This window comes from Vombatus ursinus, unplaced genomic scaffold (genome assembly GCF_900497805.2).
Source record: "Vombatus ursinus unplaced genomic scaffold, bare-nosed wombat genome assembly UNPS02014808.1, whole genome shotgun sequence".
Classification (NCBI taxonomy): Eukaryota; Metazoa; Chordata; class Mammalia; order Diprotodontia; family Vombatidae; genus Vombatus; species Vombatus ursinus.
The window spans coordinates 6,667,838-6,681,837 of record NW_020954586.1 but is presented as its reverse complement, the minus strand read 5'-3'; the positions used below and the strand labels follow the sequence as shown (position 1 = coordinate 6,681,837).

The 14,000-nt window shown below is 49.0% G+C and overlaps 1 protein-coding gene across 3 annotated transcripts in view; it reads left to right on the top strand.

The window, feature by feature from the left end:
• Positions 1-204: 204 nt before the first annotated feature.
• Positions 205-14,000, top strand: part of IGF2BP2 (insulin like growth factor 2 mRNA binding protein 2) — a 135,584-nt gene continuing 121,788 nt past the window's right edge. Inside the window, exons 1-2 of one of the 3 annotated variants that reach the window (XM_027875346.1) lie at positions 205-379; positions 1,851-1,911. In XM_027875346.1, coding sequence (XP_027731147.1) covers positions 205-379; positions 1,851-1,911 — 236 coding nt within the window. Of the gene's footprint in view, positions 380-969; positions 1,038-1,612; positions 1,632-1,850; positions 1,912-14,000 lie in introns of those variants that run through there. The other 2 variants (XM_027875347.1, XM_027875348.1) reach the window with 2 other exon arrangements.

Below are 14,000 nucleotides of genomic sequence, written 5' to 3'. Positions count from 1 at the left end.
CGCAAGTTGGAAGCAGAGTCGCCAGAGTTCGGGGTGGGGCGGCTGGGGGGCAGCTGGCGAAAAGGAGGAGGAGGAGGAGGAGGAGGGCGCAGCGACGACAAGGACCAGCAGCAGCAGCAGCAGGAGGAGGAGGAGGCGAGGGCGCCGGGCAGGGCAGGGCAGGGCAGGGCGCCGGGGTAGCCCGAGCGGCGGCGGCGGCGGACGATGAACAAACTCTACATCGGCAACCTGAGCCCCGCTGTCACCGCTGACGACCTCCGGCGGCTCTTCGGGGACAGGAAGCTGCCCCTGACCGGCCCCGTGCTGCTCAAGGCCGGCTACGCCTTCGTGGACTACCCGGACCAGAACTGGGCCATCCGCGCCATCGAGACCCTGTCGGGTGAGTGGCCCGCCGACGGCTGCCCTGCGGCTCGCGCCCGTCGGAGGCTCCGCTTCCCCTCTTCCCACCTCGTCGTCGTCTCCGCTGCGCCCCGAGATCCGCTCCCTCACCCCGCCCGGCCGTCCCGCGGGCAGCCTTCCCGAGGGCGTCCTCCGAGGACCTGCCCCAGGCGCTCGCGCGCCGCTGCCCGCGCGGCCGTGGCCTTGACCGTGCCCTCCTGCCCTCTCGGGGCTCCCCCGAAGTCCCTCCCCGGGGCGCCCCGGCTCCTGCAGCTGTCTGACCGGTCCCGGGACAGCCCGGTTGCCGAGCGCCCTCCGCGCGGGCTCTCGCCGCTGGCCTGGGGACCCCTCCTCACCCTGGGCCCCCGCGCCCGGGTGGCACCAGGCCCCCACCCCCCGCGGGCCCCGGAGCGCTGGCCTCTCGAGCCCCCGCCTCCTCCTTCGCCGCCTCCGCCTCCTCCTCCTCCTCCTCCTCCTCCTCCTCCTCCTCCTCGTCTCTTGCTGGGCGCTCGGATTTTTCTCGGATTTTTTTCTCCGATTTTATTTAGAGCTGCCTCGGGCCGGGGGCGCCCCGGCGATGGGTCCCCCGCCTCCCGGGCGTCTTCGAGCACCTTTTTACGAGGTGCCCTGTCGGAACTCGGCGGGGGCCCCGAGCTAAGGCGAGCCAAAGAGGGGGCTGGGGGCCCGGGCGCGGAGCGCACTGCGGCCGGGCCGGGGCGTCCCAGCTGCACGCGAGAGCGCACCCGCACGGGTACACGCTCGCGGGCACACATGGGCACACGCGGGCACGGACCTGCGGGCGCTCCCCCGCCAGCGCTCCCACACGCGCAGACACACACACGCGCGGGCGGGCGGGCGGGCGCACGTTGGCAGAGAGCTGCGCCCGGCCGCTGGGCCCCGGGGGACGCGGAACACCCAAGGCCAGAGTGACACTGTGTCACGTTGGGGCATCCGGTTGTCCCCCACAAACTGAGAGCTGGAGAGAGAGAGAGAAGAACTTCAGCTCGGCCCCCAGAGCCTTTATTCCGATCCCCGAGTTAGCAGACGGGACGCAGGCGCCCCAAGCAGGGGCCACCAGCACACAGCATGGCTGCCCCAGCCCTGCGTTTTCAGTTTTCAAATGAGCTCATCCTTACAATTTGGCGGCTTTAAACAAAATAATTAATTTTTCTCTTGTGATACTCATACCACCCGTGGTTCTGGCTACTTGTGGTTGGAGTCCCTGGCCTGTGATGGGAAGAGTAGTTTAGTTTGTATGTACCCACCTGGGGCCAGCGCAGACAAAGTGCTGGCATGGGCTTGTCTGTGTGTCCCCCCCCCCCCCCCCCCCTTGTGGCCCAAGTGCAGATCCCGAGGCCAAAGCTGAGGGTGCTTCCTTAGTCCTCCCATTCACCCACCAACCCTGCCACCTCAGCCCTAGCTTCTGAGCCCCAAAAGAGATTCTGAAAGTTTTTTTCCTTCTCATTTTAAAGGTAAAGTGGAGTTACATGGGAAGGTCATGGAAGTCGATTATTCCGTCCCTAAAAAACTGAGGTAAATAAGTTTCGCTTCTCTTGTTTGTCTGGACTTTGGGTGGTTGGCCTGCAACCTGAACTCCAGCCTTCCTAGTTCTGGTTGATCTGTTGGTTGTGGGGGGGGTAGCAGAATTTATTCATGCGTTTTTCTTTGTTTTATTGGCAAAAGATGCTGGCTTTTTTTTTTTTTTACTTTCAATATATGAAGTGTCTGACTTTGCGAATCTATCTGGTGTCGAATTGTTAGGAGTAGTCTTTGGGATTGAGGGGGATGAAGAGAAGCTTCAGATAATGAAACCCTTCTTGTGATGTTAGATATTGGAGGGGGCTTAACACTCCCTCCCCCCCCCCCCCCCAGTATTTTATAGTCCCAATCCTTGGGCCTTTGTCAGGAATAAAGTCATGTATTATCAGCCCATGTTTCTTAGCTAAAGATTGAGACAGTTGGGTCTATGTCCATTCCTTTACCTAAAAGACAATTTGGGCGAGTAGTCGTTGATTTACAAAGTTAAAAGCAACCTCGGCGTTTCTTGAGATGGTGTGGAAACTCGGAGGCATGATTTCCTAGGGTGGGCCCTTGCTGAAGCTGGCCTATTTCTGAAGCCAAAAGCATGACTGGGGAGGGGTGGGGTGGGGTGGGTAATGGGACACCTACAGTTCTAAGTGCACAGAATTTAGTTCCTTCTAAGTCTGTGGAAGTTGTATTTAGAGAACAGTTATTTGACTTGTGAAATAGCCGTCCATTGGAATTGAGAGAGGAGGGGGAGGGAAGGGAGGAGAGAGACAGAGAGAATTAGAATGAAAATGAACATATCTTTTTCTCTTCTTTGTTACATTTCTTCACTTGCTATATATCTCCATTTCGTTCCTCTTCCCTTTGCATCCTGTTACAGTGCAGAGTTTGAGATTATAGTCATTTAAACCTTCCTAGGCCTCGGTTTCCACATCTGTAAAATGAGGGGATTGGACTAAATGAGTGCCTCCAAAGTCCCTTCAGGCCCTAAGTCTTTGATCCTGGATTTTCCTGTTGCCAGTAATTATCAATTATCAGCCTCATGGTAGAACTTTCTTGATTTTGCCAAGAGAGGCTCAGAAATGAACCGGCCAAATCTGCCAGATGCCCCCTGCTTGAAGGGTCCAGGTGGCCTTCCAAATTGTGGGCTACCCTCCCTTTTTGATACGTTGCTTTTTAAGCCAGCGTTATCTATATATGACTGCCTGTGACTAGAAGAATTAGTAGTGTATTAAAAGACAAAGACTCGGTGGCTTGTGAAAGGAAAAGGTTATGATTTGTAATTAATTTAGTGTGAGAATGGTAAAGTGCCCCCTCTGGAAAGAAGAGAGGGCCCTCTTGCTGGCCTGTGGGACTTGAAATGGCAATCTAGGGTCCTGGGCCTCCCAAGTCAGGGGCCCAGAAGACTCCAAAGATCCAGCCCCTGGGTTGGAGGATCCCACCCAGCGACCACTTGTTAGATTAGCCATTAATGGCTCCAGAGCTCTGCACTGTGCTTTTAATTGCCTTAAGTTAAAAAAAAACAAAAACAAAAACAAAAACAAAGGTCGATTGCATTTTTAATTCTGAATGTGCAGTTATTGACAGATATTCAATGAAACTAAAACCAGTCTGTCCCCAGGATGTACAACCTTCTCCTGAAACGCCTTTTTCTGTTGGCGTTCTAGGCTTGTTTTTGTCTCTCTCGTTGGCTCCCCTCTCCCACCCCTCACCCCAAATGCATAGAAATGTTGCTTTTGGAGCGGTGGCGTCTAAGTCAAGCATTCGGTCATGTGACCCGGGGGCCAGCTGGCCTGGCCACGGCCCAGGTCATGGTATATGCAGAAAAGTTTTCCACTGCTCCCAACGTGAACTGGATTTCTGTGTGGATGTGGGCTTCCCCAGTGCTCAGTTTAAGCCCTGGGTGTGATTCACTTCCAACATACCATTTGAATGCATAAGCCCTGAAGCCTGGTGGTTTTTCCTGGAGTTTTGCGTTTTCTTATTAGTTGATTTGAATTTCCCCTGGACTTAGTGATTAGTTGGGAATGGAGGATTTGGGGGGCGAGGGTGGCTGGTGATGGCCCGTGGCACGTTCCTGAAATGCGTTCGTGGGTGGGAGCCGGGCTCCTGGATCCTTCTCCTGAACCCCAGTGGCCTTGAGAGTCTGGGAGGCAACTTTCAAGTTTTCTTTTCTCTCTTTCCCTTGTTCTGTGTGCTCGTGTGTATTCATCCCTTCTGGATCACTGAGAAAAACGAGCAAGTGAGAACACAGATTTGTGATGTTGAATCCATCCTGTGTGGATTTCTTTTATTGACTTTTCCATACGCCTGTGTGCATGTGTTTGTGTGTGACGGTTGAGGTGATCACGGACACAGTAGCATTCTTTTTGCTGGCCTAGGATGCCAGGACCTTGGTAGGGTATATAAGGTTTGGTTTTTAAAATTCATTCAGCTGAGGAGCGTGGGCCCCTTTGGATTCTCAGATTTAAATGGTGGCTCTTCCTTATGTCCAGCTGCTGAGGCGGTGGTTGATGTACAAAGCCACACACGTATGTATATGTATGTGTATATCTGTCTGTAGCTAGCTGTCTCAGTACATCAGAAAATGGATTTGAAATTTTCGATTCAAAATTGCAGGAGTAAATATAGGACTTGTCATTTGTGCTTTTTGCTGATGTTCTTGTGTTGTTTAGTATTTTCTCATAGTTTTGTTGTTTTGCATTTTTTTTCATCAAATACAAGTTCTGCAATTATATAAAAATAATGGAGAAACGTGCATCCCTTTCTTTTGTTCTCTGCCTTGGGTTGCAGACTGAGTTGAAATAAAAGTAAAATAACCTTTGAGTCTTTTCCTCTCTTCTCCTCCCTTCTCTCCCCCCCGCCCATGACAGTATTTGGTTGGGTCAGTTTTTGCCATGGGGTATGTTCAGATCAAAGGTGCCCGAAAGGGAGAGGACTGATAAGCTTTATTTGTGCTGGGCAAAGCTGGCCTGCCCCTCCTCTGATAGAAGTTTCACTTTACGTGCTGCTAACAATTTTGTTCAAATCTAGTACACAAATTTGTTTTCGAGAAGACATTCTGGTTTGAGTGTTTCTGTGGCCAGTGTTGGAGGGAGCCTTCCAGAAACAGTAGTGGGGGGGGAGGGGACCATGGTTCCCCTGGACTCCAACCCCCCCCCCCCCACCTTTTCGGGAGAACCCAGAAATCGGGTACAGACATGACCCAACTGGGGAGGGAGGATGTGACTCCTGGGAGGTGTTGGAGGAAAAAGCTATGAATTTGTCTTTCATGATTCTTCAAAACCAGTAATTGTGTGCTCTCCCATGCAAATGGCCTTGGTCTCCTATAGGAATGTTAAAGAAAACAGTGTCCCAATTGTGTTTTGCTTGTATGTACTACATTGTGTATGGTGGAATTAAATACCAAAAAGAAAAAAAAACCCTCACAACCCCAGCCCCAGCCCCCAAACAAACAAACAAAAATCCCCAAACCTTTTTGCAGATCCGTTTGAAATGCACTAGCAGAGCAGAGGAAACCTCCTTTGGTTCCCAAGGATGTTCGGCTCCTTTTCCAGAGTTTGTTGAATTAGGAATTGTTAATGCCAGAGGGAGGAGGCGGATGGGATTGTATACATCTTCCAACCCAGGGCTATATGATCATTGTAATTTGGTGTTTGAATTGGAATTTGTCCTCAGTCCAGCCTGAAAGAGGAGGGCTCCTTCTTTCCCTCATGTCTTCCTCTGCCTCTCCATAATGCAAGAGGGAGTTATGAAATGTTTTTGTCAGTTCGGGAAGTCGCTTTTTAAGTATTCCAAACTAAAAAGGAAAAAATACTAATTGTTTGTGTGTCGTGGAAATGTGAGTTTGCAATGCCAGTTTATTGTGCAAAGGGAAAGAAAACACCCTTCTCAGTTTATCATTTTATGTGATTTAGTGGAAGACAAAGAAAATAATTGTCCCAACAAACTGATTTCCCCTAGAGAAATAAGCAAGTGAAATCCACTTCATAAGATTTCTGCCTCACCATTCACTCAGGCCCCATCCCATTGCTGCCGAAATTCTGTCTGTGGAAGTCTTGCATGCATGGCCCCTTTAAATTTCTCCAACTGTGAGGATTGACTTGAATAATTCCATTCTTTTCAAATGGTGACTTTCTGGCCCCGGGGGACATTGTTGGTTCGGGAGGACGACCCCCAAGAGCAGTCTGGAGGTTATCTTTATTTTTGACTCTGTTCAGTTCAGAGGACCGTTCTGAAAAGGGGAAAATGAGCAAAACTCATTTTACTGCCATTTGGAGATTTGGAATTATTCTCATTGTTTACCATGAAAATTTCCAGAACCTTTTTCGTGAATTTCATGAATAGAGCTTTATGGAGATTTCCAAGGTTGAGGTGTATGTCTAAATAATTTTAAAAAAATAAAACTTGAGGTGATTTAGAAGCAGATATATCCCAAAATTAGTATTTCCCTCTTGTTTTTGGGTAAACCACCGTATTTTACTTACGGAATGTGCACTGAACTTTGAAATGGAAAAATAGAAATACATTCACTCTAGTCCTGACAGTCTACTTATTAAAGTGAAATGAGCAATCATAAGCATGAATTTTTGAAAGGAGACAATTGATGCTTTTTAAAACAGATTTTGTTTTTTAAATTTCTAAATATTTGCTATTGGAAACTCAATCACAGCCTCAGGTATTCAGACTTGTCTTCCCAAGAAGATGAGCCACTAGTCCAGTGTGGGAGAAGATATCGCTGGAGTCCAGGGTGGCATTTCTATGATTTATGTTTTATGGCAATCACTTAAGGGGAGAATATAGTTTTAAAAAATTAAGTTGAGGGGCTGAGTTGAGTAGGAGGTGGCCTACATTTCAGGACAGGCGGAGAAAGTAGTAAATAGCAAAATGACCAGAGACTCCACCCAGTGATGATCATGTTTGTACTCAAGTTTTAGAGTAGCAGAAATTGGTTGGTATTGGTAAAGGATTGGAAGCTCCTTGAGGGCAGGGGCTGCTTTCAGTTTTAGTCTTTCTATTCCCAGCAGGGCCTGGCACATTGTAGGAGCTTGAAGGCTAAATGCTTTTTGATTGACTGCTTAAGCTTCTAGGCACTCCAATCATGGAACTCTATACTTTGAGCCTTCTCAATACATGGTTGCTATCAAAAGGACCTGCCAGGACAGATTTTTTTTTTCTATCTTTCCTATTTTTTTTCTTTGGCTATTCATTCTCCAAGACCCTGCCAGGCACTGTGCTGTAGAGATAACAAAAACAAAAATAAAACATATATGGTGTTTATCCCTTTAGAAATACACCAGACAAATTGCTTGTCTGAGTGATGATGGTGAGGGAGAATTGGAGAAATCCAGGGAACCATAATTTTTTCTTAAAAAGTCACATTGTTTGGGGTTTTGAATTCTATTTCCATTCAGAAATTGGATCACGATTTATAAAAATATAAATTGCCCAGATTAACAGAAGAGGATACAAAATACTTAAATAACCTCATTTCAGAAAAAGAAATTGAACAGAAATGGGATGATAGGAAGGGTTATTTGCCATGTTCCTTTGCAGACACAGCCTGAGTGATCCAGAAAAATGGCATATTATGAACCACCCAGATCTTGTTATGACTGAGGTTGAGATCTGAACTTTAACAGTAATGTGTCAGTGTCACATCTCCACACAGGTGGAGGCTTTTTTGGTGCTGGACAGAGCAAGGCCCCCCGGTGGGTTTGGCTAAGGCAGCTCCATCTTCTGTAGTGTGCCCCATGGACTCATGGAAGGGCCTCCCTCCCCCCCCCCCCCCCCCAACGACAGAGATGGAGGCAAGCTTTGTTAAATTTGTAGATGCCACAGAGCTGGGCAGTAGCAAACCCATTGGACAATGGAGTCAGGATCCAGGAAGAATAGGTGAGAATGTCGGGCTAAATCTAATAAGATGAAGTATCAAAGGATCACTCATTTAGAGGTGGGAGGGGACCTTCAGGATCTTCTGGTCCACTCTTGTTTTACAGATGAGGAAACAGAGGCCTGGAGAATTGAGGTGACTTGCCAGAGGATCAGACGCATGATAAGTGATAAAGGCAGGATTTGAACACAGACCCAAGTCTCCAACGCCAGCACCCTTCCCTGAACCATGCTATGGGCTTATACAGACTCTTCCATTTGAGTCCAAAAAACCAATTCCTCTGAGTGTAGCTTGGGGAAAGGTGGTCATGTTAAAAAGAGGTGGAGGGACTTGAGTGGGCCTGGCTTCCAGTGGGAGGCACCTGTGTGACCCGGGCAATGTTTGGCGGCATTCAGCAGGGCAGAGTGTCCAGGATGAGGAAGGCCATTGAGTCCTGCTGCCTTGTGCCTCCTGGCAGAGCCCAGCACAATAGTGTGGTCGGTTCTGGCCTCCATGTTTGAGGAAGGCCAATCTTGACAAATGGGAGCCGTCTAGAAAAGGGCAACCAAGATGGTCAGGGGGCTGGTGCCATGTCCTCTAGGGGTCATGGGGAGATTGAGTCTGGAGGAGAAAAGACTTAGGGGTGACCTAAGAATTGCCTTCAGGCATCTGAGGGGCTATCTGGTTGATAGGAGATATGTTCCTATGCTAGATATGTTCCCTTTGGAGAGGCATCAGCAGAGTAGGAATAGTTGGGCAGGGAGAGAACTTTTGGTACATTATGAGGAAAAACTTGCTAATAATATAATATATGATAATAATAATAATAAATAGTAATGAAAGTGGAATGGGCTGCTTCTGGAGGTAGTGAGTCTCCCATCCGTGGAGGTATTCATTTGGAATCTGAGTGGCTGCTTGCAGGGAATGTCACGAAGGTGCTGCCTGGGTAAGCCACTGGTTGGATGAGATAACCTCTGAGGTCCCTTCCTACCCTTGAGATTCTGGGATTCTGGGATCATTAAACCTTTTTTGGGGGGGATAAATCTCTTCCTTTATAATTTGACTCCAGGCTTCCAAACTGGTCATTTTCACTTTCTAGCATGCACTGTATGTGTTCTATTTTGGGCAGCCAAATTGCAGTGTGCCATCAGCATTATTTTGAAGGTTTTACTTTTCCTGTTTTGATGGTGAAACTTTAGGCTGCTCTCTCCACAAAGCAGAGAAGGAAAAAATGTCTTTGTTCCATAAAAAAATGTCTTTCTAAGACTGCGGCCGCCGAAGGGAAGGCCGAGTGCCGAGTCTGGCCCGGGACCTTGTTTGGGGTTTTGGTCGTGGACAGTGAAGTGATACGTTGGGGGTTAAAACAAAGGCTTGTCGAGAAGATGGGGGCAGGTGGGGGTGAGTGCTCGCGCTCCGGCCACGGGTGTCACAGGGGACGAGAACCTGGGCACTCAGGTGGCTCCCCTGCAGCCGGAGCCTGTAACCAGGCTGCCCAGCCTTGGTTCTTAACTGGCATCTATCTGTCAGGTGCGTTCTCGGGCTTTCCCGTGTCTGCTCCCTTCGCTGACATCTGAGGAGTTTTTACACACTCAACACGGCTTCTCCCATTGCACTTGCTGCTGTGGCCTTGTGGAGTCAGGCTGAAGGTGTAATCACATCTGACAGTCTGAAACGAATAGCCCATCAGCTCTTCCCTTCAACAGTGGAAACTGCAACCGCGCCAAGGGCCTACTGTGCGCAGGCTGGGGCTGGGGGAGAGTTGAAAAGTCCTTTGTTGCTCTGGATCTTATAGGTCCAGGAGGGGGAATCTGACCAAAACGGGTGTCTGTAACACACAAAGAGACATGTCCAAACCAGAATGCCATGGGAGGTCCGAAGGAGAGGCTCTGTCATGCCCAGATGGGGTCCTGGACTTGCGGTCAGAAACAGCTGCGTTCAGATCCTACCTCAGACACTTACTGGTTCTGTGACCCTAGGCCAGTCACTTGGCCTTTCGGTGCCTCAGTTTCTCCATCTGTCGAACGAAGGGGTTGGATTGGTGTCTTCTAAGTTCTCTACTTCTGTCTGTGACTTTGACCCAGAGGGATCAGAGAAGGCTTTCTAGAAGGCTCATGTTTGAGTTGGAGTATAAACATGATAAGATGTTCAGAAGATGAATGAGGGTGAGGAGAGTAGAACAGGTAGCACAGGTAAGGGTATGAGAGCCTGTTAGGTGCCTCAGTGAATAGAGCCCTGGACTTGGAGTCAGGAAAGACTGGGTTCAAATCCAGCCTCGATCACCGACTAGCTGTGTGGCCCTGAGCAAAATCATTTCACCTGTTTGCCTCAGTTTCCTTGTCTGTAAAGTGGGGATATTAATAGTAGCCAACCTTCCACGGTTATTATGAGGATAATAATGTTCGTAAAGGCTTTGCCAAGTCCAAAGGCACATATAAACGTGAGCTATTACTAGCTATTATCACTATGCTGTGTCTGGTTCAGAGGCAGAGGATAGAGCAGTTGAGTTGGAGTATGTAGTGAGTGCATAGAGAGGAGGCATTCCGGAAAAGCCTCGACTAGGTTGGGTGGGGCCTGGTCTGGAAAGGCCCTGAATGTCAGGCCAAGGTGTTTGACCTTACCTCAGTAGACAAAGGAAGCCACTGACCAAGACCTGTATGTAAGGAAAAAAGCTTCTGGCAGCTGGATGTGACCTGGGTTGCGGAGGGCAGAGAGTGGTGAGAACGAGGCCGTCCAGCAGGGTGGCAGGGAGAGCCTGCATTAGCTGTAAGCTCTGGGAGGGCAGGACTAGTGGTCATTGTTCTCCTTTCTATGCCCAGCCTGGCTCAGTTTTCCTTGGATTGGGTCCGGAGGTTGTAGGGACCTCAAAGAATCCTAGCTCTAGGAGTGGGCATGACTTCAGAGACCATAGAGACCAAACCCTGCCTTTTACAGATGAGGAAACTGAGGCCCAGAGAGAGGAAGGGACTTGAGCAAGGTCACATGGGTAGTAAATAGCAGAGCTGGGATTTGAACCTAAGTCCTGTAACTCAAAATCCTGAGCTCTTTCTAAAGCCTTGTGGGGCAGATGTGACTGGGGTTGGGACGGATAGTAGAAGATTCAGGATTTGGGAACTGATTGAGAAGGGAAGAGGCCAAACTCAACTGATTGATTTATTCTGGCTGTGTCTGGCCCCGGGTTACAGATGTGGGAGGAGCCTTACTGAATGATGGTGCTTAGGCAGAGACTGGAAGTCTGGGGGAAGGGAAGGGATGGGTTGCCTCAGTGCCTGGGGCCCAGGACCTGCAATCGGGAAGACCTGGATTCAGATCCTGCAGTAGACACTTACTAGCTGTCTGCCCCTGGGCAGGTTGCTCTTTATCAGCCTCAGTTTCCTCATCTGTAAAATGGCAACAATAATAGCACTGACATCCCCGGATTGTTGTGATGATAATATGAGCGATATTTATGAGGTGCTTTGCAAACCTTAAGGCGCTTTATATTTGCTGCTATTGTTAGCCTGAGAAAAGTGATGATTTCCCTTTGATCGTGGTGAACCTGAGGTGTAGATGAGCCACTCTGGTGAAGAAGGCTCGGAGGCCACTGGGGCTGTGGATCCAGCTTTCTGGAAGAGGGCAGAAGGAGAGAGTCCAAGGGTCATCTGCAACGGGCAGTAGTTGGGACCATGGGAACGAATGAGACTGGAGATGGCGGAGCAGGGGAGAGGAGAAGGAGGAGGGGAGCAGTTCTCCTGGGGGGCCGGGGAATGGACAGCACGTGTTGTCTCATAGGGAAATACAGGTAATCCCCGTGTAACTCTTCCCACCATTGCAGAGGGACCTGCCTCCCTGAAGCTGAAAGTCTTCATGGTCTAGGGCCCCCAGAGGTTAGGGGACTCACCCAGGATCACTCGGCTACTTTGTGTCCGAGGCAGGGCTTAATCCCAGTTTTCCCAGACTCGGGTGGACTTTCTATCCAGGATGCCAGGCTCCTTGAAATACAAAATATATAAAGGAAATGCAAAGTAATTTCGGCAGCAGAAGGTGACCCCAGAATCTCCATGTTGGACTTTTGGTGAAGGAGGAAGGGAAGTACACAGGCCACAGGTCGATCCTTCTCTGAGATGGTGATGCCTGGAGGAGGGAGGGGAGATGGGGGGGTTGGCTCAGTTTCAGGCACCCTCCCCCCATTTTGGTTTAATTTGTTTATAAAAGTATTACTATAAAATAAAAGCATGCAGCTACTGTGTTCTAGCCTCAACCTGAATGATCTCACTTTTCTTCTTAAAAAGTCAGCTTCTCTGGAATGTAAAAGTGAGGGCTTCGGAGTCAAAGAATCCGTATTTGTATCTCGTTTCTGCTGATTACTGCTTATGTGGAAGTCACCTGACTTCTCTGTGCCTCAGTTTCCTCATCTGTATCGGCATTGGACCAGATGACACTGTCTCCCCCCACTGATGGATGGAGTGGCATTCATAAGTTGTGGAAATTGTGTGTTTTCTGCTGCAGTTACCTCTCTATTGTGGTATAAAGTGGGGTGTCTGCGTCGGGCTTCCCTTGTGAAGGGTTGAGGTCTTTTCCTCTGGCACTGATGACCAACATCTTTCTTTTCTGCCTTTTCTCTTGCTTAGGATCTGGTCTTTTACCTGTCCCAAAGAATGCTATGAGCATTGGTCACCTGCCATTTTCTACTTTCTCAGTTAAAGCGAGCCCCAGTTTATGTATGCATTTATGTTCCAGACTTAGGATTTCATAGGTGTGGGGAATTCCCTGTGTGGAAACTGATGCCAGTCAGCAGCTCCTCTGTAACTGACAGTCTTCAGAGAGGTGCTTCCACACTGGGAGAGGTGAAATGGCATGTGCCTGGTCACACGATCACTAAGAGTCAAAGGCTAGCCCTCTATTCACCAGGCTGTGTATTTTTTGTCCCGTGCCGATGGATTTTTAATAAAAACAACAAACTCCCAACAGTGAGACCTTAAAAGAGAATTTTTTATTGAAAACACAAATGTGATTTGTTTGTAAGATGAAATCACATGGTTTTTGGCCAGGACTTTAAGGTTGGATGACTACCTTTTTAAAAAACAATTCATTTTTACATGCCCACATTTCCTGATGTAGCCTTTTTCTCCCTGACCCAGAGCGTCATCTTTTAGAGCAGTGAATAAAAAAGAAAGGGGGCAAAGCGGAATCGTGAGAGCTCTCATTTCTGTAACACTTTGCAAAGCTCTGTACAAATATAATCTTGTTTGGTCTTCTGAACAACCCTGGAAGGTAGGGACTGTTATCACCCCCATTTTACAGCTGGGGAAACCGAGGCAGAAAGCTGTGAACTGTTTTGCCCAGGGTCTCACAGCTAGAAAGTGTCTAAAGCTGAACTTGACCCCAGGTCGGTCTGACTCCAGATTCAGTGTTTTCTCTGCAGCACCAGGACACGTCCAGTCTTTGATATAAATGCACAGAACAGCAGGGACGTTGCTGACATTTATTGCAAGGCCAGTCCACCTCTTTCAGTTTGGGTTTCTCCCCAGTTGTCTTTGAATTTTTGTGAGCATTGATTGACTCTTTTTTGTGTGGGGGGATAAAAATTACTGGGAAGAAACCCCAGAGGGAAGTGTTCCTCCTCCTTCCTAACGTGGAAGGCTCCCAGGCCAAAGGGCAGAGAGAGATCATCGTGTAGTTTTGGGAAATTCAGTTGAAGCTCCATAACTGTATACCAAATGGGTAAATAACATGGGAGAGCATTTCAGGGTAAACACAGAGGTTGCTTGTGGTGGGGAAGACACACACACACACACACACACACACACACACACACATACACTCACACACTCACACACTCACTCACTCACTCACTCACTCAGACATGAGACACGTTTGCCCCGTCCCAGTAAAGATTCCAAAGCCTTGTCTTAATTAAAAACACCTCCAAATGTCGGCCTCCGTCTTTTGCTTCTGCCCCCCCAACGCCTGAGCGGTTTCGTTGGTACACTGCCAGCGATGGGAACCCCCACGGGCCTCACTAGCTGGCTTTATCTCTTGGTGGCCAACCCTATGGGGATGCCCAGCCTGCTGAGGCTCCAGACCTAGCTGGACTAGGCCTTGGAGAGAAAAGCCAAAGTGCCACAGCTTGACCTCGTGGTCATTGACCTCAGCTCATGGTCAATGCCTTGGCCATTCCCCATCATGGAGGCCTCCGGAGGGCCTTGATGGATATCCACTGTGAGATACAGTTGTGGAAGGAATT